Genomic DNA, 26354 nt, shown 5'->3' with positions numbered 1-26354 from the left:
GAATGATCATATCCCTTAGATATATAACCTGCAAATAAACAGCTAAAAAGAGAAATTCAGCAACGGTCCACAATCAACTGAGAAAAGGCTGAAGACCCAGTTCCACGATCTTCTCACGTAGAAACTTTTAGGACATGTCCAATCCATGGTATTCCTCAACAGAACAATGGACTGGATAACCTAACCATGGGCCCCACTTCTCATAACTGAAAACTCGAGTATACTGGCGACCGAGGATGCGATGACTTTCTCATTTCAAAATCTACACAGCCCACAAACTCCAGATGAGATAGAAGAACCAGAGAGAGAGATATGGCAACACTCCCCATTGTAGCTGTAGTAGCAGTAACAAAACCCTCTCAGATCCTTCAAAAACCTCTCTATCTCCGCACCTTCAAAGCAAATGCATCTCTTTCTTCTTCTTCTTCTAATACAGACTCCAAGGCACCGCTCGAATCGATTTCTGTAACCAAAAGGAGACTTTTCGAATTGGGTGTTCGCATTTTCGCTGCTTCAGTGCTGGTTTCAGCCCCTTTGGATGCTAACGCTACGAGAATCGAGTACTACGCAACTGTTGGAGAGCCTTCTTGCGACCTCAATTTCATCCGCTCGGGGCTCGGTTACTGCGACGTTGCAGTCGGGACTGGCGTCGAGCCGCCCTTCGGAGAGCTCATCAATGTAAGTTCGGTTTTTTGCCGGTTTCACCATCACCGGACCGAATTTCAGTTTTTTAATTATTATCATTATTAAATCTCTGATATGAGTTGGGATTCTCACTGAATTTTGAGAATTGCGTTTTTATGCATTGCTTTGATTTTGAATTTGGATTTTCTTTTTTCCAGAGGTAGTATCATACAATTCTCTGCTGGAGGGTTTCAGCGATTTGTCCATTCAGGTTTTTAGTTTGTAGAAATGGTTGCCATGCTTCAGTGATCCAAACTTGTAATTAGTGGTACTTTTAGGGGTCGTTTGGATGTCTGTAATCTTATAAGTGGTAAATTGTTTACAGTCTGTCCTAATTGGATTTAAGCAGTAATCTGTTAACCAGTAAATTGTTTAAGCTGTTATCTGTTTATAGCCAAATTTCAAAATTCTAGCCGTTAGGTTGAATTTCATTTGCAGGTAAATGAAATCAGAGCTTTTCAGATGGTTTCCATTTACAGCTAAAAGATGTAATTGCTTTTCTGCATCCAAACGCTCCATATAAATCATTTATCTGCAATTCATTTACCACTCGCCCAATTTACAGGCATCCAAATGAATGGCCAATGCACCCAAAATATCCCATATAAGGAAATCCTAAGCCTTCGAATGGATGGTTGAGGAAGAAAGTGCAGCAATGCACACATTCATCCAAAGGAAGGCCAAAGATTCAATGGCCAGGATTTTCTATTCTGGGGATGCAGACTATCACGTCGATAGCTTGGGTCACTGACCCATGGACCCACTTGCACAAACCCAAAACCTCTGGCTGATTGTTCTATAATTCCTCATTTTAATAGTTGAATGCGGGTAGTTTCTATTTGTTTGATATAAGGTTTTGATTAACTGAGCTACTAGATAAGAAATGCTACTGTGCAGCTCCCTTAGAATACAGATCCCAAACATATCTGGTAATCAGAACTGGATCTGGTGGACCATCACATGGATGTCTCAGCGACTGGACAACTCTGACTTTCCAATTTTTGTCAGTTTTGTTGGTCGTATGCGGACCCTTGCTCTGTTCTGGGCTAACTATTCCTATCAGGCCACCAATTTGGATGGCTACGAAAGTTCGACCACTTTGCTCAGGGGATATGGCCTATCAATGTTGTGTTCCACCAGGTCAATAGTTCCCATCACTGCAGATATTTGCCACATGAACCATGAGGAAGTTGCATTGAAATTCTATGCAGAATCTGTATCGCAGCATTTCGCTTCAAACATTGGATTTGATTCAATGATTAGACAACAGCATTTGAGGTTTCAATTAATGTCTTATTTTAATGCTTGATGTTTTATTTTTTATTTTTTGTATTTTTTTGTTGCCCTTTCTGTTAGGTTTGAACTTAACAGTGTAATTGACTATGTTCATTTGTTAGGAATAATACCTTCCTCAAGCTGACTGTGGTACATACTAGTGCATTCAACCACTATACAAGTGATGTGCATCTATTGAACTCCATACTAGCCAAATCATGTGTCCTGTTGTGGTTCTGTGTGGCCTAAACATCATACTAATCATACAATTATTGCTGGATTTTTCCCAAGGACCATTTTCCTTTCAACTGTCCATTTGATGGCCAACAAACAGCTGCTAGGATTGAGTTGCGCAATGGACACCACTTTGGAATTTTAACTTCATGACTGTTATTGCGATTAGAGCAATGTTGCTGGGCCATTTATTAATGTGGTTTGAACTTTTAAGATTTGATGTTTGAGTTTTTGATGAATTATTTCGTCTAATTAAATCATGGGTGGTTAATACATTTAGCTTGTATGAGTTCATGTTTCAAATACATTGGGGATATGATTATGATGTTGATAGGTTAAGATCTGAATGGATCGGCAATTTGGCTTATGGATATGTAGAGACTTTAAGTGATTTACAAATTTGGGTTTTTATTTTTATTTTTTTGTCCTTCTTTTGTTGTGTTTGGTTGATTCGGTGATATTTGACAGTAAATGGTCATATTCAATCAATTTCTTATTCTAGATTTTGAATTCCTGTTTTTGTTTGTCATAATGCATCACTGTTGTTAGGGGCCTGTTTGGATTCGTGTATTGTATTGTATTTGGGTACTGTTCATGTATACATTGGACGGTTGTCAGAATACATCCTTATCACCATGCCATTATTCAATGTTTGGATAGGAGGTATTGTGCGGGCAAGTATACAATATCTTATACAGATCAATGTTTGGATATGAGGGCGTATTGTCAACTACAGCTTATCCATGATATATTGATATGATACGAGTGATAATGATGATGTAAAACGTAAAGAGAATGCTAATTTCAAAAGCGTGCGGCAGCCCTGACCATCCACACGCACGTGCCACCATAGAACATGTACGCCAGATCAGAATCAGATCTTTCCATCACGTGGTCTACACTACACGGTTTAGATTTTCTGGCCATTTCACACCTCAGGCGTGCCATATCTGATATCACACACAGCAAATGGACGGCTGGAATATGTTGTAACCGTCCGTTTACTGTCCAGTGTGACCCATCTGAGGAATAAAGCAGCCTGCCGATGAAAAGCTCTGATCGTAAACACGCGTTCCATATTAGCACGTGTTCCTTCGTGTATAAGGTATGTGGGCAGCATCCCCAGCCGTGTGGCATTAGCAAACCTCTGTGAAGTTAGTAGAATATCGTCCAGGTTTCCAGTTCATACGAGTGGAGCCATCATCCAGTGATCCAAACCGTTCAAAGGATAAAATCCTCGAGAAGGTAAACCCCTCAAAATGTCGGTCCTACATGGATGGCTGAAAAATAATCCACTGTATAGATTCAACCGATAGAAGGCCTATGCCCATCATGAAAATCTAGAATTGCCCAATCTGAGAGAAATTAGTGTACACATAATCCGTGTTGAGGCCAATCAGATCGACGGTTTGGATCATTGAAAAATGGGCCCCTACTGGTACAAACTGGAAGATAGGTGCATCTGACTTACCCAAAAGTGAGTGGTGGGGCTGGAAACATTCAACAAGCTCCCGTTCCTTCTAAACCTCGTGATCTTCACCTTTGGATTCTCATATCTCTCACCAAAAGAAGAAGATGACGATGGAGATGAGGACAGCACAACAGAACCATCTACATCACCGTTCATCATCCCTGGCCCATCCTTCCCCTTCCCCACCCTCTTCCCCCAGAAGTATGCAATGTAAGGGCCTGTTTGAAAGTCGTCTGCATTTACAACGCAATGAAGACGTTGTACAAATGGCAGCAGACAGCACTGACAGTACAATACCGGCAGTCAGAAATTCTGGCTCCGCCATGTATTCGCGCGCTTCGTATACCAAGGTCGGCTACTCTTAACCAAACATTGCTAATGTCACATCAGACCCGTTAATACAATGCAATACACCCCTAACCACGAATCCAAACAGGCCCTAGATTTTATTTTTATTTTTTTCAATTTGCAAAGTTTCAGTTCATTGTTGAGATAAATTGTTGTTGATTCAGTAAGAAACAACTATACAGTTGTTTACATCTGTTGGATCAACTCATAGCTGAGTCTCCAACCAACTCGTCAAACCATCTTGTTAAACTTGTGTTCTTGTCACATGATCAATGTGGGGGTTCCAATGCAACCATGGTTGGCCTCCCTAGATTGATAAAGAGAAGTAAAGCCGGGGGAAAAACTACAATAGAACTTCTTGATGGCCAATGGAAACTGCCCAACATGTTAGCTTTTAAGAGGAAATGGATTCCATGACTAATGATGAGTCTTCTCTTTCTTGTAGAAGATGAATGCTTTGCTGCGTGACCTTAGATTTGGGTCTAGCATTCTTCAAACACTTAATCTTCACCAAATTATATTGGAATGGTCCATTAGTTCTTTAATCATGACCATACATTCTTCATAAAGTCCATTCTTTTTTTTGAAACAGATTCACTACACTGCAAGGTTTGCTGATGGAACAGTCTTTGACAGCAGCTATAAACGTGCAAGACCACTCACTATGCGTATTGGCGTTGGCAAGGTATCTAAGATGGTTTTGGATGGAAAACTAATACATAAGTTCCATCTCTCGTCTATCATGCCCGAAGTCCTCGTTTATACCTTAAAGGACATCGGGGACTTAGTTACCCACATTTTGTTAAGTGGGCAGTAGGATTTTATATTTCCAATCATTAAAATGCTCTTCTAGTTGGTTCTTTTCTATCACCAATTAGGAGAAAACTAAGATTTTTATCCTTTTCCTTAGTTATTGGTATTATGGAGTGTGAGGCCATGAATTCTTGCTTTACATCCATTGCTCATTTTATTTATTTTAGTGCAAGTCATAAGAGGACTGGATCAGGGGATTTTCGGTGGTGGTGGTGTACCACCAATGCTCGTTGGTAAAAATCCGATGAATTTTACACTTCCTCTCATTATTATTTTTTTATGGCTTTTTTTTTTGTTCCCTGGGTCAGTACGTCACTCCCAGCCCTTTATCTTTATGCCTCAAATCTTTTGCAGGTGGAAAACGTAAACTTCATATACCTCCAGAGTTAGCATACGGGCCTGAACCAGCAGGATGCTTTTCAGGTAAAGCTCGAAACTGACATGATCTGATCTTTTCTTGAACATTTCAAAATAGAATTGAGATCCTAAACTTAATTTCTCATCACTTAGGCATACACTTCACCTAAAGTGCAGATGGGGACTAGAGAGTCCTGAGCCTAAACAAACGTATAGCTTGTTGAGGCACAAAATTCTACACACATGGGGTCATCATTCAAAAATATTGACACAATTGAGCTGATGGATCCTAAAGCGAATATGTGACTCCTCAAATATCTCCCACATAAGAATATCACCGTCCAATGTGGGGAAATTTTTCTTAATTGTTAACAACTATAAAACTCATTTTATAAGTAACTTTTATAAAGGTTGCTTTTTGTAGGCAAAAGCAAATTTGAAACCTATGTTTGGTAGTGAAAAAGAGAGTTCCAAATTGCTAGTGTTGAGAAAAGCTGATGGAGGTATAGGCTAGAGAAAGAATGGGAAAATACTAATATATAAACTCTTTTTGAGACCCAATATGTAAATAATAATATATATTATATAATAATAAGGGTATAGCATATTCAACGCACTAGAGAGAGGGAGTGGCATGCATAACGTGCGAGAAAAGGAAGGTGAACAGTTGTAACTCTGAGATTTTCTCATGTACCTGTTGTACAACAAGGGCACAACACCCAAGCTATGTGGGCCAATTATTTTTTTTGCATGCATGTGACATCCACTCCACCCATCAGGTGTACCCCACGATGTTAGGCCTTGTGTAAAAGTATCTGCCACATTCACAACTCAGATGGGCCACACCACAGTGAAAAATGGTCATGGGACGCCAACCATAGGTTTGTGTGCAGGATCTACAGTCTTGTGTCTTTTTCCAATGAACCCATTTCTTATGCTAATAGTTTGGGTGAAGAGATCCCAAAAATCAGATCGATCCAAAACTCAAGTGGGCAACAATACATGAACTGAGAGGCTTTAGTCGTAACTTGACATTATTCTTTGTACTCAGGAGCTTTAGATTAGTCTTAGTTTGGGATGTACGGTGAGGATGAGGAGCTGCATCTGATAGATGGAGTGAATTTCAAATAAACAACATGGTGAGCTCAACAAAGCTTTGGTGTTGTATTCCCACTTTCTACGAGTTTTATTATAATAGAGCATTCAGTTTTTTAAGTGATGCAGGAAAAATCCCACCCTTTTGTTTTCTTGGGGAGCTGGCAAAATCCGGCCGTAAGCCATTAGCACACATTCGGTTTCACCGAAAATTTGCTGAGATCACGTTATATGTAGTAGAGAAAAAGAAAGAGAAAGAAAAAAAAGAAAAGAAAAGAAATGATGGTTTGGACTCATGAGAATCTCGTGAGGTATTCAAAATTTTAAAACGAAAATATTTAGCTTTTGGTCATCCATAGCTGTTGCGTCAAATGGAGCTTCTTTAGGCCATTATATGCATTGTAGCCATAGGTGACCAGTTCGCGTTGAAAGGTTTTCTTTCCGTCGGGCATCCTTCGGTGGTATCTTTTAGCACGTGCACACCATCTTATGGTGACTTTTGGTATTCCATAAATAAAGTGGAGGGCCCAAGGTCCACAGTCCAAGGAGAAAAAAACACTATAGTGACTATGTACTTCTCAGCACCCAGAATCTTATTGTTTCTTTTTCTTTGGTATATTGGCAACAGCCTGTATTCAATGGAAAATGACCTAAAGATTGAAGGTTAGGATCTTCAAACCTGTGTACACAGCCACACGCGGCAACGGCCTGTATTCAATGGAAAATAGGTGAAAGATTGAAGGGTTTTGGGGGCATCCCCTATCCACTATGGGGCTCATCAGTCCCGCGGTCTAGATCACCGAACCATGTCCCCCATGGAGGGAATTTTGTGCTTTCTTGAACTTAAATAACCCATAAATCCTAGGGCTTGCAAGTTTTAACGGTCCTGTGTGCGTTCTTTTCTGGAAAGATGGATCAATTATATGCCTTTGCAACCTCGAATTGGACTGCATTAGACACTGCATGTTACTTCTATTGCAGTTGTGTTAAACTGAGTGTCTCAACTGTCAACAGGCCAAGCTGAGTTCTGTCCATGCCTGGTCCCCATGGTAAACCTAGGCCTAATCCCAGCCTTTGATGATTATGCATGCCCCGAGCCTGAGCCTGAGCTTGTCCACCCACTTTTGTGCAAGTCTGGGCTGTTCATTAGTTGTGCACCATTGTGCTTGATATATGACAAAAATGCCCTTGAACCCTAAACAGGACCCAGCGCAATCTTGGTCTGGACCGGTCCAGGCCTAAAAGCCCAACAAAATCAGCTTTAGCCCATTGACAGCCCCGATCTCAACAAATCCCCGAACCTTATCTACCAGAAGAATGTAAAGAGGACTCATTCTAAGTTCAGATTTTTAATATGGAGTTAAAACTGTTAAGTAGTGGGATGAAGAAACTGGATTGATGATTTTATCTTCTTATAATACCCAGAAATACTATATCTAAAGATGTGTGTTTTTACACACTGTAACTGGTATTGCATAAGAATTTCTTTGGATGGAAACATGGGTGTTGGGTTAAAATGGCTTCACTTCGCTATACACTCATTTTTTATGAAGATTTCTTTTTATTTTTCTGCTCCCATCAGATTTTCAACGGGAACTGATGTAGCTATACTCGTGCTCAAGTGCCTTCTCAGTACGAATTTCATTGAAAACACATACAAAAGTACATACGTAACCGACATTGTGACAACTCCAGTTCAGTATAAATAAATACAGCAAGAAAAATAGCCATGATGAGGTTTGCTAGCCCCAAATGCAGCACACATGCCAACCTGGCAAGTTTGTGGGACATCTAAGTGGTGCATAAGGTGGCCCCAACACCATACACAAAAATAGAACAGTCCACTCATCAGGCAGGCTACAAGTGTACAACGAATGTGGACCGTTGGCAAGTTCTTTAAACTGTCCAATCTTTTCATATAGGGACAGCCCACCTGAAGAGTGCCACCTTGTGCAATCCCCCACCAATGTTGTGTGTGGGCTGGCAAACTTCTAGTCATGATTAAGGGAATTTTGGGAAAACCAAAAAACAAATTACAGAAATCCATGGAACTTTTGTCAAGTTAAGATGTATGGAGCAAAATCATTGTTGATGCTCTGACATTGCGCTTGTAATCTGCTGCTGTTAGAAAATTACCTGAAATGATTGCTTGTTTTTTCGCCTGTGTTGGATGAGGAGATAAAATGTGATTTTCTTTGTGCATGATCAGAGACTAACCACAAGAACATCTTTTGTGCAGGTGACTGCAACATACCCGCTAATGCAACTCTCCTCTATGACATTCTTTTCGTTGGAATTTACAAGTGAAGATCCAACAAGATGGGAGAGAATTTACGGCATTGGGTGAGATGAGAAGGCCACTTAGGTGTGATGGTAAGCTTCTTTTGCTGTGGTTCTTTTATCTTGAAATTCAACTTTACCCTCTATTTCGTTAACGGTGTGGGGTACTAAGAAGCATTAATCTGACCTGATATATGATGCCAATGGTAAAGGTTTAGAGTAGAAGGAATGAAGATTGATCATGGACCTATGAAATAGCAGTTGAACATCTGGTGCTTGAGATTGGTGGATCAATTTGTAGTATGGAATTTCACAATGTTGTGCTCAATTCAATTAGATGAACAGCCGTGCAACCGACGCATAGAGAGATATCAGGTGCCAACAAGCTCAGTGGGTTGCGGTCTGGATCAGTGTCGATCTCAGAGACCTCGATCCTGATCACTTCAAATCCGACGATGGTTGTTGTTTTGCATAATTCATGCACCATGTAGGTGTTGAAACCACATATAAAATGTATTGCAGAATGCTATTGGTATAAAATTCTTTTGGTCTGTTTCTGACAATTACTCGAAAGACGCCAAGGTAGTGTATTTAAAATTGGAACACCTGACCTTCCTAATCTGCAGATTGTTTTTTATGCAAGGCTTAGGGATTGTTTGGGTGCCACTGAGAATTGAGTTTCAACAATTTTTTTCTTCCTAGTGCATTCCAACAGTTGGATTTGAGCTTAGGATTGTGGCCTCACTCAGGTGTCCAAAATAGGCCCGAATTTTCAGCAGCATAGGTTTTCCTTAATGCTGGATTTGATGAACAGTTTAGATTTTTTACATGTGGCATGTATGAACAGGTGTGTGAGAGACTGTCAATCCCGAACCCAAGCAAACCTCATCTTTTGAGTCAAACGCATCCAAACACATCCTAATTTGTTAACATGGCCAGAACATAAGGCCTTGTTTGGCACCGTGGATTTGAAATACCTTGGATTTGTAATCCTCTGGTTGTGTTTGGCACCATGGATTCAAAATCCCATGTATATGGGGTTTGAATTTAATTACTAATTAACTTTCTTTAATTAGTGTACATGTGTAATGTTTGACACAATGATTGTAATAAGCCTATTGAAATACATACTTTGGCTGAAAATGATGAAATTCCAAGTCTAAGAAGGGCTACAAGCATAGGATCACAGCTGAGATTTTTAACCATTGATTTACATGGACAATGTTTGGATTGCACAAATCATCTAAGTAATGTTAGCGATGTGGTTGATAATCTGATTATTTTGGAATATCATCAGTGGGTCACATGTCCAATAGATTAGTAGCCTAGTGGCACACATGCTACACATGCGACTCATGGGTAGATTTTAGATGAAATCTTGGCTTCCACCTAGGGGATTTGAAATCCCCAATTACTTTATGGTGCCAAATAGACGCACAAGACAAGGGATTTGAAATCGCCCCAAATCCATGGTGCCAAACAAACCCTAAGAACTTGAATTGAGATTGCTTTTGCTAACATGATCTGAGTCTTGTGAATAAGATTAATTTAACCCAAGCATTTCCATCTTTAATCCAGCATTATGTATAACAAGCCTGATGTTTCCCAGTACAAGATCCACACTTGTGTGAAACAAGCAACAATTTTAGGTTGCTAATTAATTTGATGGGCCCCATAAGGGATGGAGGTTTGCCCAGTAAACATCTCAGATTGGAAGATCTAACGCTTTGATATTCATTCTTTCCCTTCATGTGGACCACTAATTTTTTCTTGTAACTGCCTATTAATTAGTTGGCCACTGGTTGAAGGTTTAGGATCTTCCAATCAGGGATATTTTTAAGCCATCACCCACACCCAAAGCGGAGCCATCAAATCAACAGTCTGAGTGAGAATGTGGCCCCACGCGTACGGCAATAGGACTCTTCAGCGCAATTTACATTGGCTCCATGTTGATGTGCAAGTGGAACTCTTCTGGGTTGTAATCAACTGCTGAAATTACAATTTTTTTTTACCTAAAGTTACTACAGTATCATCTAAATAATTGTATAAAAGAGCGAAGTTCCCTCTGAATTTCAACCATCTGCCACACAGAATCAGAAAAGAAAAAGGTCTAAAGATATTCTTCCATCAAGCACTTTCTCGTGTGCATCTTTTCTTCTTAAGACCATGACCCGAAAGCTTGAATCAGGTCCCTTGGCCAATTTTTCTTTATAGATTTTCCATGTGGCCTTGTACAAGAAGAATCATGCATGCAAGAAGCGTACAGATACCTAGGAACAGTAAGACAAGCAATTGAATAACCAATCATAAACAGAAACAACGGCATCCAAAGACAGCAGAATAAAGTAAGAAAAAAAAAAAAAAGTAGCTGTCCCATAACAACCCACACTAATTTTCAAACAGTACATCAATACATTTCTAGATCTGTGAATCATAAACCACCAGCTCTCCAATAAGAAAATTAAAAATAAAAAACAGAACTCGTGATCAAAGCAACTCATTCAAATCTCTCTGCTTCTATTATCAAAAACCAACAAAAGTACATTTGATTTTTTTACAGTGGTGGGATGGGGAACTGATCAGATGTAGCTGAAGAGAAAAACCCATGATTTTCTTTTCCTAAGAAAATGATATTTAGACCCCATTTTTTTTTATAGATAAACTCCTTCCACCTACTTTTTGGTATTGGAATAGTACAAGAACCATTTTTAGTACCAGAAGTAGAAAAACCAAAAGGGATGACATGCATTAAAAGATGGAGGGGTTGTAGACCATGGCTTCCATCTTCTCTCATCGAAAAACTTCTACATGATGGAACATGCATTTGGGTTATCATCACTGAACATGTTGTACTGATCATCTCGCCTAGCTGCTACAGCGCTGTTCTGGGCAGAAGTCTCCACTATCCTAACAAAACCAGGAGGGGCCTTCTTGTCATAGGCCTGCGTACCGTAGGGTTGTGACACAAGGTTGTAAGCAACATAAGGCCAAATCTCAGCCCTTTTGCCTGTGTCTTGGACCTTCTTCAGTACCTTGTTTGGCTCCACATAGCCAATCACAGTCACCTTCTGTTGTTTCATATTTATGTCCACAGATTCGACTCCTGCAAATCCAAACATGACTCAATCACATCAGATATCATCACAAAAACTACAACACCCATCACCCACATAACCCTTATAGACATATCACAATTAAATACATGTACATAAATAAAGATAGATTGGTAGATAGAGAAGGAAAATACCACTCATTGAAGAAAGAGCCTTTTTCACTCTGAGCTCACAGCCTTCACAGTCCATCCTGACCTTGAGCTCCACAGTCTGCCGCTGTTTCCTTTTATGGATTCGCCCGTGGTGCCTGTTGCCATTGCCCAACAAGCCAGAGAAGTATTGCAAGGTACCTCCAACACCCATTTTTGTGTTTTAAGTTTTGGAGAAATATAACAACTTGCTGCTTCAATAAAAGCTTGAAACTTGATGGATTTTGATTCTTGGGCTATAACAGGAAGATCTTAGGTTTAAAAAAAAAATCCTGCTGTGGGTTGGAAGGCGGGAGGAGAGGATTGTAGAAGAGTTTGGGAAAGAAAGAGGAGAGTGCTCGTGGAAATATGAGGGAATTCAAAGAAAAATCCTGCTGTGGGTTGATCCTAGAAGCTCTAGGAAAACAAGGCTAGAAGGAAAAGGCTTACACTGCTCTGTAATGTCAGGCCTTAAACCTCCTTATATAGACATTTCAGCAGCCACAAAAGGTTTTCCCATTACTCAAGGAAAGGTATTGGAAACAGCCAAAAGAGGGGAAAATACAAAAAAGGGCTTGCAAGACTAATTAAGATAAGTTGGTGTGGTTTGTGTTTTAACATCAATGAAAAAGTGACATTTACACCCTCTCTTATGGACGCATGCACCACTCATTCCTACCTTCGGTACAGTAGGTGGTACTGCTCTTAAACCGAAAGTAGACAAATGAGGGGTGTATGCTACAAAAACATTGGGACAAATCTCATTTTCCATTAATCAGAGGGCTTTATGAGAAAACCCTTCAAAACTTGAATTTATAAAATAGACCTTGACACATTTGAATCTTCAAACGCATACCTACGGATCGCAAATTCCCCAAAATGTCCTTCGCTTATTTTTATTTTTTTAAGAAAAGTCGTAGAGCCAAGCAGCAGGGCACACGTGTTTCGACATCCAACCCTCAAACAGGTGGACCCCTTCATGATTATCATACAACCGAAAAATCAGGCCAATCCACCTTCCAAAAAAAAATTAAACCTTAAAAAAAAATTGGGCAGATTCGATCATCAGGTGGGCCACATAATAGAAATCAATATACATCTGCCACAAATCTCCAACCCACGTGTGACCGACCTGATAATAAGATCAGTAAATTATTAAGGCATTTGATCATTATGATGGGTTGTGCACCTTTTGGACGGTTTGGATGTCATTCACAAACCATGTCGGTCAGAAGGTATTTTGGTCATTGTGCCATGCATCTAGGTTACTGGGTTTTTTGGAATATTTAAACTATCAAGGCGGTTTTTTTTTTCATAAATTCTGGTGTGTTAAGGAATTTTCTGATAATAGCAGAAATTCGAACCATTTGCATGCAGTCGTCATCAATTGTAAACGTGTCCTCCATTCTAATCAAATTAATAGACGTCTAAATAATAGTATCCACCGTAGATCGACTCCAATGTCAGATTGATTGAACGATCTCATCCTTTGATTCATACACGCCACAATAAATAGTGATGATTGAATACCCACCATTAAAAACTTATTTGGGTGCTACCTGAATGTTTATTTGCCATCCAACCTGTTGATAATGTCACGTAGACCTGGATGAAGGGACGATACAGATATCAGCTTAATCCAAACTTTCGTAACCCACGAGAAGCTTTTAATGGTCAATCACCACTGTTTCCCATGATGTAGTTAATTTTAGATTCGGATATGATTCATTTTTGGTATTATAGTATAAAATTAGCTTTCAAAACAGATGAATGGTGTTGATGTAAGTTAAATACATGAAGGTAGGCCCCACAGTCGGGAACCCACACTTGTCGGTCCATCGATCCCCCTCAACGCGCCCCTTTACATTTGATGATGAGAGGTCGTTTGGCGCGTGGTATTAGATGGGATTAGATTGGATTGAATTGCATTTGGTCCGTGTTAATTTTATTTAATGTTTGGGAAGACAGGAAAAGCTTGGAATTAGATTAGATGGAATTGCGTTGAGTCCCGTGCCAATTCACTCGATACTTGTAAGTTGTGTAAGTCTCAACATGATGTGTGGGCTATATCCACACCATCCACTCATTTTTTGAGATCATTTTAGAACATGGGTTAAAAAATTAGTAGATCTAAAGCTCAATAGGACCCACCATAGAAAGCAGCAAGGATTAAATATCCACTGTTAAAAACTTCTTTAATACCACATAAGTTTTGAATCTCTATCATTTTTAGGCTCATGCCATAAAATGAGGTTAAAAATAGATTAAAGGTTTGAATGTAACACATACTTATCATTTTCAATCATTCCAAATGATGGTAGGTATATCCATTGAATATACCATTGTATTGCAAAGGGAATTAAGTTTATCACATGGGAACAGAGACTTTTCTGTCCTCTGTAATAATTATGTTTGCTGAATCCCATCCCACCTAATAATACCATGCGCCGGACACAGTGCAGGAAAGCTGTTTTGAAACAGTGAAATTGAGCATGCTGTGAAAAAGACAAGGAAAAGGAGCAAAAGCAGCTCGGAAAGTGGTCCCTCTAAAATATCTACGAAGGAAGGCGGTGAGTTGTGCTGGATTTTGACAGCATCCGTAGCTGCAAGGTTTCGCCCACGACTTGATGCCACGGTAGGTTAAAATAGAGGAGAAAAAAAAAAAAGACGCGGATTGCGCACAGCGCCCTGCTGCACGAGCCCACGCAGCATAAAACTTTGTGGGGTCCATCGATATGTCCGTGTGAAATCAACTCCGTTCATCAGTTTCTCCAGCTCACTTTAGGTTTTGATCCTAAAAATAGGTAGATCCAAAACTCAGGTGGGCTACACCACGAGAAACCATGGGTATTGAACGCTTGGGGACCCAGGAGTTTTCGATCTGGCTAATATGCTTGGTTTCCCTTTATCGAGGTGGTAATAACCTTATGAACGAGTCGGATGGCAAATAAACAACACGATAGGCCCAATAACGTTTCAGTGGTGGGTTCAATCCTCACCTTTTCTAAAGTTGTAGCATACATGAGTTTCAGGTCTCTATCAATTTTTCGATTACATACTATCATGAAATGGAGAAATTGATGGACGGAGTGGATTTTTAGGGATGTAACAGTAGGCCCCACAGAGTTTTATATGCTGCACCCACTTCATGCAGCAAGTCGCTGCACGCAATCCGCCTCCGGAAAAAACGGCTGGTGTGAGATGAAGCTCACCTGACCCTGGCCTATGGAACGCGTTTTGCCAACTGCAGGATTCGCGCGCCTCTAAGGTGCGTGGGACCCGCTCTCTGTCGAGAAACTGTAATGTATATTCTATATCCACTCCGTCCATTCGTTTGGCAAGCTCATTTTAGGACACATATCAAAACATGAGATATAACCAAGACTCCAGTGGACCACATTACAGGAAACAATATATATGTTTTATATCTATTCCCACCATCCGTTTCGCCAGCTCGTACGTGACCCAAAATAGGATCAGATCCAAATCTCAAGTGAACCATACCTGAAGAAACCTTCCTAGCGCCCACACTTGATATCTTCGAACTTCCCACCACGATGTTTATATCCCATCCCACCCGTTAATAGAGTGACTCCTAACGTAAATGAAGGAAAACACAAATATCAACTTGAATCGAATCTTCCGTGGCCACATGAAGATTTCAACGATGGTTGTCTTTATCCCCTTTTTTTACTGTGACGTGGCCCATCTGATCTCCTGATTTGTCTCATATTTTGCATAATGTCAAAAAGTGAAATGGCGAAATGGATGGACGGAGTAGATATAACACATGCATAACGGTGAACCCCACAGATTTTAGGGCTTCATGCCTGATCATGGAGTGACTCCACCGTAAAGGGAAACACGGGCTGCTGGCCTGTTCATGAAGTGACTACAACGTACACGGAGGCAAACACAAATATCAACTTGTACCGAAACTTTCTTAGCCGCAGAAAGTTTTCAACGGTGGTCGTCTCTAACCTCGTTTGTTTGCTGTGGTGTCGCCCGTTTGATCTTTACCTTGTCTTATATTTGGTTTGATGTCACAAAATGAAATGGCAAAATAGATGGACGGAGTAGATATAACACATCAATAATAGTGGGCCCCGCAGGGCATAGGGCTGTAGGCCCGTTTATGAAGTGACTCCACCGTAGACGAAGTGAAACACAAATATCAACTTGAGCCGAAACTTTCGCGGCCATAGAAAGTTTTCGATGGTGGTAGTCTTTCTCCCCATTTGTTTGCTGTGGTGTGGCCCGTTTAACCTTCTACCTTGTCTCATATTTGGGTTGATGCCCACAAAATAAAATAGCTAAATAAATGGAAGGAGTAGATATAACACGTACGTAATGATGGGCTCACAGGGCACAAGGCTACAGGGCCCTTCATAAAGTTACTCCATCCATCGTAGTTGAAGGGAAACACAAATATCAACTTGAACCGAAATATTTTTATCCCTACTTTTTACCGTGGTGTGGCCCATATGAGATTCATATATGTCTCATTTTTGGGCTGTTATAAAAAAATGAAATAGAGAAATAGATGAACGGAGTGGATATAACATATAAGTAACAGTGGCCCACTGAGGTTTGAGCTGCAGGAGCCGCAATATGCGTCCGACACTGCGTGAGTACGTATTACCATGTACGTTGCAGGCATGTGGACCAACCTACAACTTTCGTTATCACGGGTCTACGGTGCACTGTGCAGTATGCAAAAGTCAGATTTAAATGGGGATATTTGTTTTGGTGGATTGAAACATTTAAATATCTCCTTTTTAACCATCTAAATGAGGGCCACCCAAAGATGGTTACGTCCGTCAATCCATCCATTCACTGGGATTTTCTCATCACACTCCATATGGAAGCCACATTTGGGAGGTTTGGATAGAAGAAGTGCGGGGCACCTGTACAGACGGTGTGTGCCTGTGCATAAAAATTTATACTCCCGCAGGATATAAGTAGAAAGTAGCTGTCGTCTGTTGATAGCTGTCTGACTGAGGGATAAGGAGACTCATCAGCAATTCAATAGGCAGTCGGCGTGTGAAACGAAGAGAACCCACTGACTTGGGTTTGCGGCTTTGACAGGTGGCAAAAGGCTGGCCACATGTGCCAACCTGGCATTTCGGGAGGACATGCAATCTTATCCTAATAAGCAGGTGGGACCCACCTTGTGCTGATATTGGAACCACAGGCTGTTCCTGTTTTTACAAAGCAAGCTTTTCTCAACAGTCATGTCTCCATTTGTGTGTGGCCTACCTGAGCCGTATGTTTTTCCGGCTGAGTAGTGACATCGACTGATGGACGGCTAGATGTCAGGCACATGTGCCAGGATGGATCTACCGTCATGTTCGGTGATCCAAACGGTTGATTTGATAAGATACCCAAATGAAGGTGCCCGTCTCTAAAATCTTGAGGATCGGAAGATAGTGAACTTTCGATCAATGGCTCATGAAACAAACGGTCCATATTCAAAGGGAAAGAGTTAAAGGTCAAAGTGCCTTAGATATTACAGGGTGTTTCATTAGACGGTTGGGATATACACTCTCGAGAATCGATATGACACATCAAAGGGCGTTGGGATAATCCAGATTGGTGAGGAAAATACTGGCGAGACTATCTACCTCTTCTGTGGGACAACAGACTTCATCTGAATGCGATCCACGCCGTCCATCAGGTGCGCCAAAATAAACTCTTCTTTGATCCAGAACTTCTCACTGAACAAAACTCAGGTAGTCTTCATCATCAGAAACATCTAAATCTGCTTAAAACCAGGTGTGGGCCACCTGAGTTCAAAAAAATATATCATAATTTTTTGAACGTTCCTTAATCCTAGTGATTCGAATCAGATGAATGGATTGGATGGCGTATATAAACCTCGGTGACCCCACACTCAACGAATCATGTGCGTACGATCCCACCTCTTCCCTAAGGTGTGGTCCAGCTGAGTTTTGGACCTGCCTGATCTTTGGGTTCCAAGGTGAACATGAGGCACTGCAGTTGATGGACGGGGTGGATCTCATGCACGTTGTCACCCTCATGCCACTCTGTTAGTTGATGAGTTGTCATATTTAAAAAATTAAAATACGGTCATCCAGCATGTACATCCAGTAGACGAGTATCTACATGCATGGATGCATGTAAGCTTTTGGCCTTTTTGCCTTTTGCTTTTATATATTTGAATTGAATTTAGAGGAGTTGTATGGTACTCGGTTGTGATCCTTAAAAATAGGTAGATCCAAAACTCAGCTGGGCTAGAAACTGTGGGTATTGAACGCTTGGGGACCCCAGGAGTTTTCGATCTGGCTAATATGCTTCGTTTCCCTTCATCGAGGTGGGAATCACCTTATGAGCGAGTCGGATGGTATATAAACATCAAGGTAGGCCCCAAAACGTTTCAGTGGTGGGGTTCAATCCTCACCTTTTCTTTAGTTGTAGCCTACATGAGTTGGATCCTTTTTTTTATGGCATTACACACTACCATGAAATGGAGAAATTGATGGAGTGGATTTTTAGGGATGTCACGGTAGGCCCCACAGAGTTTTATGTGCTGCACCGACTTCATACAGCAAGTCGCTGCACGCAATCCGCGTCGAGAAAAGACTGCAGTAGTTGCGATGAAGCTCACCTGGCCCTGGCCTATGGAACGTGGATGGCCACCTGCAGAGGATTCACGCAGCTTTTGGCTGCGTGTAACCCGTGCTCTGTGGGGACACTGTAATTTATGTTCTATATCTAAGTCCGTTCATTCGTTTGGCCAGATCATTTTGGGACAAATATCCAAACATAAGACAAATCCAAGCCTCCTGTGGACCACACCACCGGAAACAGTATATATGTTTTATATCTATTCTCACCGTCCGTTTCACCAGCTCGGACATGAGCCAAGATATGAACAGATCCAAATCTGAAGTGAACGATACCTGAAGAAACCTTCCCAGTGCCCACACTTCGTATCTCCGTATTTCCCACCGGCTGTTTATATCCCATCTAACCCGTTCGTAAAGTGACTCCTAACGTAAATGACGTTAAACACAAATATCAACTTGAGTCGAATCTTCCGTCGCCGCGTGAAGATTTCAACGGTGGTAGTCTTCATCCTCACTTTTTACTGAGATGTCTGAACTCCTGATTTGTTTCATATTTGGAATGACGTCAAAAGGTTAAATGAGGAAACGGATGAACGGAGTAGATATAACACATACATGACGGTGAGCCTTACAGATTTTAGGGCTACAGACCTGTTCATGAACTGACTCCACCGTAGACTTAGGGAAACACAAATTTAGGACTGCAGGCCTGCTCATGAAGTGACTCCACCGTGGACAAGTGAAACACAAATATCAACTTGAACTGAAATTTTTGTGGCCACGGAAAGTTTTCAACGGTGGTCGTTTCTCTCCTCATTTGTTTGCTGTGGTGTGGCCCGTTTGATCTTCGACCTTGTTTCATATTTGGGTTGATGTCCACAAAATGAAATGGCTAAATGGATAGACGGAGTAAATATAACACATACGTAACGGTGGGCCTGCAGGGCATAAGGCTGCAGGGCCGTTCATAAATTTACTCCCATCTTAGATGAAGGGAAACACAAATATCAACTTGAACCGAAATTTCCGCCTGGAAAGTTTTCAACGGTGGTTATCTTTTATCTCCACTCCCTACTTTCGTGTGGCCCATCTGGCATATTTAGGCTGTTATAAAAAATGAAATAGAGAAATAAATGGACGGCGTGGATATAACACATACTAACAGTGGCCCCACAGAGGTTTGGGCCACAGGAGCCGCAATCCTACACTGCGTGAGTACGTATTATCATACACGTGACGTGCATGTGGACTAACCTACAACTTTCATCATCATGGGTCATGTTGCACTTTGCAGAACCCAAAAGTCAGATTTAAATCGGGATATTTACTTTGATAGTTTGAAACATTTAAATATCCCCTTTTAGACCATCTAAATGATGGGCCATCCAAAGATGGTTACATCCATTCATTGGGATTTAATGGAAGCCACATTTGGGAGGTTTGGATCGAAGAAAAGCAGGCCACCTGTATAGCTGGTGTGTGGGTGAGCATAAAAGTCCATACTCTTGCAGGATATAAGTAGAAAGTGGTTGCCGTCTACTGATAGCTGTCTGATTGAGGGATAAGAGGAGACTAGGCGATAGGCGTGTAGAAAGAAGACAGCCCACTGACTTGGGTTCGCGGCTTTGACAGGTGGCAAAAGGCTTGCCACATGTGCCAACCTGCATTTCGGTAGGACATACAATCTTACCCTAGTAAGGAGGTGGGACCATGGGAAACGGATTGGCTACTCCCACTGCCATCAGCCATTGGCTGATGGTCGGTGCTCTCTGGGCTCCACCATGATGTATGTGTCTCATCCATGCCGTCCATCTATTTTTATAAATCATTTTATGGTATGAAAGAAAAATCGAGGTATATCTCAACCTCGAATGGACCACATTACAGGAAACAGTGTTGAATGAACATTGACCATTAAAAATGTTTTGGGGGCCATAAAAGTTTTGGATATGCTGATATTTATTTTTTCCCTTCATCTGGGTCTTTATGACCTAATCAACAGATTGGATGTCAAATAAAAGTTACAATGGGCCTTAGGAAGATTTTAATGGTGGATATCCAATTATTATTGTTTTCCTGTGGTGTGGTCCACCTAAGATTTATATCCCTATTATTTTTTCTATCAATCCTGGAAATGATCTGTAAAAATGGATGAACGGAATGGATGAAATACATACATCACGGTGGGGCCCACAGAGCACCGACCACCAGCCACGGGGCTGGTGTCAAGGGGAGTAGCCAATCCGTCTCCGGGACCATGAGGCTGTCCATGTTTTTATATAGCAGGCTTTTCTGAACAATTATGTTTCCATTTATGCGCGGCCTACCTGAGTCGTATGTTTTTACGGCTGAGTAGTTAGGGGTGCACACGGTTCGGTTTGGTCCGGTTCTGGGGTGAAACTGGAACCGAACCGTTCCTAACGGTTCTAGGAAATTCGGAACCGAAACCGAACCATTGGCACCCTAGAACCGAACCGGAACCGAACCGTTAAAACCGGTTCGGTTTCGGATCAGTTCCACGGTTCTGGACTTTTTATAATCCAGCCCAATTGCAAGCCCATGTCTATCCATGTTGTGGTCCATTTGATGAATAGTTTAGATATTGTATAAGGTGTGCAAAAATACATTTACGAAAATAATTATTCTAAAGAAAATAATTATAGGGTGTGCTAAAATATATTGGTTTGGTTCCATGGTTCGGTTCCACGGTTCGGTTCTAAGGATCGGATCCACGGTTTGGCTCTACGGATCGGTTCACGGTTCGGTTCGGTTCTACATACCCCCAAACCGAGAACCGAACCGTTGTCACCGGTTCTTTAATTTTTGGAACCGGAACCGTAACCGGTGCACTTTAGAACCGGACCAAACCGGACCGTTTGGTCGGTTTCAGTCCAGTTCCATGGTTCTACCGGTTAAATGTGCACCCTTATGAGTAGTGACATCGAATGATGGACGGCTAGATGTCAGGCACATGTGCCAGGATGGATCTACCGTCATGTTCAGTGATCCAAACGGTTGATTTGATGAGATACACAAACGAAGGTGCCCATCTCTAAAATCTTGAGGATCAGAAGATAGTGAACTTTCGATGAATGGCCCATGAAACAAACGGTCCATATTCAAAGGGAAAGAGTTAAAGATCAAAGTGTCGTAGATATTACAGGGTGTTTCATTAGACGGTTGGGATAATACACTCGAGAATCGAGATGACATATCAAAGGGTGTTGGGATAATCCAGATTGGTGAGGAAAACATTGGCGATACTGTCTACCGCTTCTGTGGGACAACAGACTTCATCTGAATGACATCCACACCGTCCATCAGGTGCGCCAAAATAAACTCTTGTTTGATACAGAACTTCTCACTGATCAAAACTCAGGTAGTCTTCAACATTAGAAACATTTAAATCTGCCTAAAACAGATGTGGGCCACCTGAGTTCAAAAAAATACATCATAATTTTTCGAACGTTCCTTGATCCTAGTGATTCGAATCAGATGAATGGATTGGATGGCGTATATAAACCCCGGTGACACCACGCTTAAAAAAGCGTGTGCGTACCATCCCACCTCTTCCCTAAGGTGTGGTCCACCTGTTTTTTGGACCTGCCTGATCTTTGGGTTACAAGGTGAACATGAGGCACCGCAGTTGATGGAGGGTGGATCTCATCCACGTTGTCACCCTCATGCCACCCTGTTAGTTGATGAGTTGTCATATGTAAAAAATTAAAATACGGTCACCCAACATATACAACCGGTCGACGAGAAGCTACATGCATGGATGCATGTAAGCTCTTGGCCTTTTTGCCTTTTGCTTTTATATATTTGAATTGAATTCAGAGGAGTTATATGGTACTCAGACCGCATATGACGCTTGATACGCAGGCACTCGGAAATTGTAAACGATTCAGATATTAATTCAAATTAAATCGACTAAATTGTACAGTCCACTATCGTAAAATTCACAATCCCCACACCGTATTAGTTTAACAATTCTAAGCCTCTTATTTGTGGACACTTGCTCGTGGAAATAGGACGGTTGGATATTTTTCATTTTTACATGTCTAACAAATATCCACCCATCTTATACTCGGATGATAAAATAAGTTCTATTTGTTTTTTCATGACATATCTACACTGAGTACTATAATTTGAGCGCTTTAATTTGATGACTTACAGGCCACGGATGCTATTTCTAATTATATGTGTATCATCTATCACACTGTACCAGAGTATAGAAAAGAAGCCGTCGTGTACAGCTTTCGGTTGGGCGGACGATGCGTGTACCCTTTCGGACGCGAATTGCATGGTAACCCTGGTGGCAGGACTATGTGGGGTCTAACGTGATGCATGTGTTCTATCTACTCCGTCCATCCGTTTTTCTAGATCATTTTATAGCATGAGACCAAAATTTAAGTAATCCAAATCTCTAATAGACTAACGCCACAGGAAACAGTGGAAATAATACCTTTCACCGTTGAAAAGTTCCTAGGGCCCACTTGAGCTTTGGATATGCTTCGATTTTGAACTCATGGCCTAAAATGAGCTGGAAAACAGATGGACGGAGTGGATAAAACAAATATATCACGGTGGGCCACAAAAAATCCTGCCATCACGGAGGTCGGTCGTGGCAGGGTCACCACGCAATCCGCGTCCTGCGCTTTTTCCACACGAAGGCGATCCCAGCTGTACGGCCGTGTCAACGGACAGTATCTCATCAACCGTAACGAAATCTCGAATGACCATACATGCAGTCATTCCATTATCATCAAAACACAACAACCACATGCGCGTACGTTATGCATCGTGCACGTATGTACGAAAGGATCATCATCGGATCCTGTAGCGTCAGCATGCGAACCGTGTGCCCATTTGTTATGTGGGGCCTATGGATCAATGATCCAGACCGTTGATTTTATAGGTCCCCTTGCTCAAGGCGGGATCCACGAAAAACCCTATGTATTCAATTAGTGTCCTACAAATAGATGGTTGAAATTAAAATTAAACACAGGCCGTCCCGAAGATGCCGAAAGAGTGGTGGGTACGAACTTCCGGAAGTTTCTTCGTACCACCAAATCAGGCGCGCCCGAATTTCCTACAGCAGGTTAGGTAGCCCATGCAACAATAAGCCCTGTGGGGCCCACAGATATGTTTGTATGACATCTACACCGTCCATCATTTTCGCAAGTTCATGTTAGCTTGTGATACCAAAAATCAGGTTAAACTGAAGCTCAATTGGGCCACACCACAGGAAACAGCTTTGAAGGAGACGCCACCATTGAAATCATCCTGGGGCGCACTGTGATGTTCATATGCCATCCAACCCATTCACGGGGGGATTCCGAAATTTCGGTGGGCCCGATAAGGTTTCAATGGTAGACGCCTCCATCTCCATTTTTCCTGTGGTGCAGCCCACTCGAGTGCTGGATCGGCCTGGTCGATGCCTAGGGTGACGCGGCGCAAATGATGGATGGAGTGAATGTCACACAGACATTACAGGGTCTTGCTCTTACTCCAGTGGTCGACTCTCGAGTTTCAACACCTCTTGAGGGTTCGAGTAACCATGGGTGGTGAATCCCACTACGGCGTGAGTGTGTGGTGACGTGTGTGCGTGTGTTAAAAAAATAATAATAATAGCATGTACTGAAGCATGTCAGATTGTCAGTACGGACGGTGCCAAGTTAAAGAGGCCAGATATGACCTGCACTAGTTTCAGTTTCAGCGCACATAATGCACGCCTGACCGTTCATTAAGTGGGCCCCACTCCAACGGAAAAGAGGAATGAAACGATTATCTTAGCCCGTATTGACATCTAACATAACCAACGAAAAGAAAAGAAGGGAAAAGAAAGGCAGGCTATGAGTAGAGGAAAGCACCTAAGTGGTAGCAACAAGCAAGGGACATACACCCAACATTGGCAATATATAATTATTGAGTGCATTGGCAGGCAAGGGTGGTTTATATATAGAAAAGATATGTATGCACTGACTCCCTGATCGGGGAAATAAAGTGGTGGGGTGGTGTGGGCCCCCCTCAAATTCGATGTAACAAATCCCCGTTTCCTTCTAACCAGAAAGCAGGAGCGGTCCCACCACTTCTTTTAGAAACCTGCCACCTTTTCCCATTTCAGATGATGGCGGGAGAGACGAAAGTTCAGAGCATATGGCCTTGCATTCCCCTATAAGATTAAAGGGACTTCTCCACTGCGTCTTTGCATTAAAGGAAGAGAGAGAGAGAGAGAGAGAGAGAGAGAGAGAGAGAGAGAGAGAGAGACTAAATCTAAAAAGATGTGCTTTTTTCAACGTGTGGGACGTGGTGGGCCCCACTCACGCCAATCATGCAGCAACCTAATTATTCTTTTTTTTACTCTTCTTCCCACTCCCGTAGAAATATCTAGAACAGTGGACCCTGGTTTGGATGGAAATGGGAGCCGGGTTGGGTCAGGTTAGGGTGGTCCGGTTAGGTTAGGGTTGGAAAACTCCAACCCAATCTGAAATCCGTTTGGGTTCGGGTCAAGTAAATTCAGGTCATATATGTACAATCAGATATGGTCGCACATTACAATATGCGATCATATATGTGCAAAGATCACATGTACCACAATTGCATACGCAATTTTCCCTGCACTATGCACACATGTGAATGTGCAGTCGCACATATGACATGACAAAGGATATTTTGTGTGTGCGCACGGATATACACATATGATGCAAGGATCAGGGAAGTCAACGAAGAGATGCCCACATCGTATCTGCATGCCATGGGTCATCAGACTAGGCCATGTAGCCCAAAGCTCCTGGTAATTGGGAGACATTACTTTTTTTATTGTGAGTTTTACCATTTCAATCCTAACCATCCCTCTTCTTAAAAATTTTGAAGACCATTTGCAGGCACCATCATGTGGCTAAAATTTTGACCATTTTATGTTCCAACCATGGCCCATCCAACTGATGACTCACATTTTTTATGGAAATTTGGTATGAGCTGGCCGAGGGATAGTATGCCCATGGGGGAACTTGCATCTCCTCCATCTTTTCATGCTGGACTTTCAGAAAAGCCTGTAGTCGGAAGGGCACGGCTTCGGTGGATCCCTCACTGAGGGGCCCACCTTGATGTATTTGCCTTACAACCACACCCTCCATCCGCTTGGACAGCTCAGTTTAGGTTATGATCCCAAAAATGAAGCAGATCCAAATCTTAGGTGGACAATACCACAAGAAATAATGGTGATTGAATACCCACCATTAAAAACTTCTTGTGGGCCGCAAGAGTTTTGGATCAAGCTGATATTTGTGGTCCCCTCATCCGCATCTTTGTGACTAGAGCTGTACACGAGTTGAACCAAGTCGAGCTTGGCACAGCTCACCTTGACTCAGCCAGTATCTAACCCCAACTTGAACTCGGGCCCGTCCTCGAGCCTGACTGGCCAGCTTGGCTCAGTTCAGTCAGCAGCTCGGGCCAGTTCGAGCCAAGTTCAAGCTGACTCCAAGCCTATGCAACATTTTCTCAAACACAGAGCACACCTTCAATATTTCACAAATGCAAAACAATAACATCAAAGTATTTCATCAAACACTATGGGCAACATCAAAATCGTGAATGGAAGGCAGTTTTATAATGTGAAGATTTTTTTTAGTGATTCGCTTCATATCTATTCCTTTCTCGACACTAGCCGATCCCACTGAGAATGTATACACCCAAAACGGCACTTATTAAGTCATTTCATCAAACATTTGGCCAGCAACATGAATATCAAAATAACCGAGTCAGCGAGCCCATTCAATCCAAGTCGATTCGAGTTGAAGCTCGATCTGAGTCGAGTCGAGCTCAGGCAAGCTCGAAGTTTCGAGCTCAAAAAATCAGCTCAACTCAGCTCGAACTCAGTTTCGAACCAAGTCGAATCAAGCTTTTTCAAGTGGAGTCAAGCGAGTTAACAAAGCTAACTCAGTTCATGTACTGCTCCATTTGT

At 41.8% G+C, this 26354-nt stretch overlaps 2 protein-coding genes across 4 annotated transcripts; one reads left to right on the top strand and one right to left on the bottom strand.

Moving 5' to 3' along the window:
• Positions 1 to 227: 227 nt before the first annotated feature.
• On the top strand, positions 228 to 9120 carry LOC131232694 (photosynthetic NDH subunit of lumenal location 4, chloroplastic). 3 transcript variants are annotated; one of them, XR_009164915.1, is made up of 6 exons: positions 231 to 678; positions 4605 to 4699; positions 5000 to 5058; positions 5180 to 5248; positions 8517 to 8650; positions 8770 to 9120. XR_009164915.1 is itself a non-coding variant. In XM_058229127.1 (5 exons), exons 1-5 carry the CDS (start codon positions 313 to 315, stop codon positions 5636 to 5638), a joined length of 621 nt encoding a protein of 206 aa, XP_058085110.1. In that variant the 5' UTR covers positions 228 to 312; the 3' UTR covers positions 5639 to 5842. The 3 variants fall into 3 exon arrangements, 2 of the variants coding, with proteins under 2 accessions (XP_058085110.1, XP_058085100.1); XM_058229127.1 differs by lacking the exons at positions 8517 to 8650; positions 8770 to 9120 and adding an exon at positions 5607 to 5842 and having other exon boundaries at positions 228 to 678; XM_058229117.1 differs by having other exon boundaries at positions 8517 to 9120.
• Positions 9121 to 10908: 1788 nt separating this feature from the next.
• LOC131232710 (heavy metal-associated isoprenylated plant protein 23-like) lies at positions 10909 to 12270 on the bottom strand. The gene is made up of 2 exons (XM_058229138.1): positions 11805 to 12270; positions 10909 to 11660 (listed from the first exon to the last, which is right to left on the bottom strand). The coding sequence occupies exons 1-2, from the start codon at positions 11971 to 11973 to the stop codon at positions 11362 to 11364; spliced, it is 468 nt and encodes a 155-aa protein (XP_058085121.1). The 5' UTR covers positions 11974 to 12270; the 3' UTR covers positions 10909 to 11361.
• Between the last annotated feature and the right edge of the window lie 14084 nt (positions 12271 to 26354).

The sequence above is a fragment of the Magnolia sinica genome, chromosome 2 (genome assembly GCF_029962835.1).
Source record: "Magnolia sinica isolate HGM2019 chromosome 2, MsV1, whole genome shotgun sequence".
NCBI classification, from domain to species: domain Eukaryota; kingdom Viridiplantae; phylum Streptophyta; class Magnoliopsida; order Magnoliales; family Magnoliaceae; genus Magnolia; species Magnolia sinica.
The sequence above is the reverse complement of the archived record's forward strand: the minus strand, read 5'-3'. Positions and strand labels throughout refer to the sequence as shown.

What these genes read in the sequence shown, in the direction of transcription:
- LOC131232694 (XM_058229117.1), top strand. Translation starts at nt 313, where the DNA reads ATGGCAACACTCCCCATTGTAGCTGTAGTAGCAGTAACAAAACCCTCT. An exon ending in CGTATTGGCGTTGGCAAGGT is followed by an intron (nt 4,700 to 4,999) that starts ATCTAAGATGGT and finishes TTTAGTGCAAGT; the next exon opens with CATAAGAGGACTGGATCAGG. An exon ending in ACCAGCAGGATGCTTTTCAG is followed by an intron (nt 5,249 to 8,516) that starts GTAAAGCTCGAA and finishes TCTTTTGTGCAG; the next exon opens with GTGACTGCAACATACCCGCT.
- LOC131232710 (XM_058229138.1), bottom strand. Translation starts at nt 11,973, where the DNA reads ATGGGTGTTGGAGGTACCTTGCAATACTTCTCTGGCTTGTTGGGCAAT. An exon ending in GGCTCTTTCTTCAATGAGTG is followed by an intron (nt 11,661 to 11,804) that starts GTATTTTCCTTC and finishes TTGGATTTGCAG; the next exon opens with GAGTCGAATCTGTGGACATA.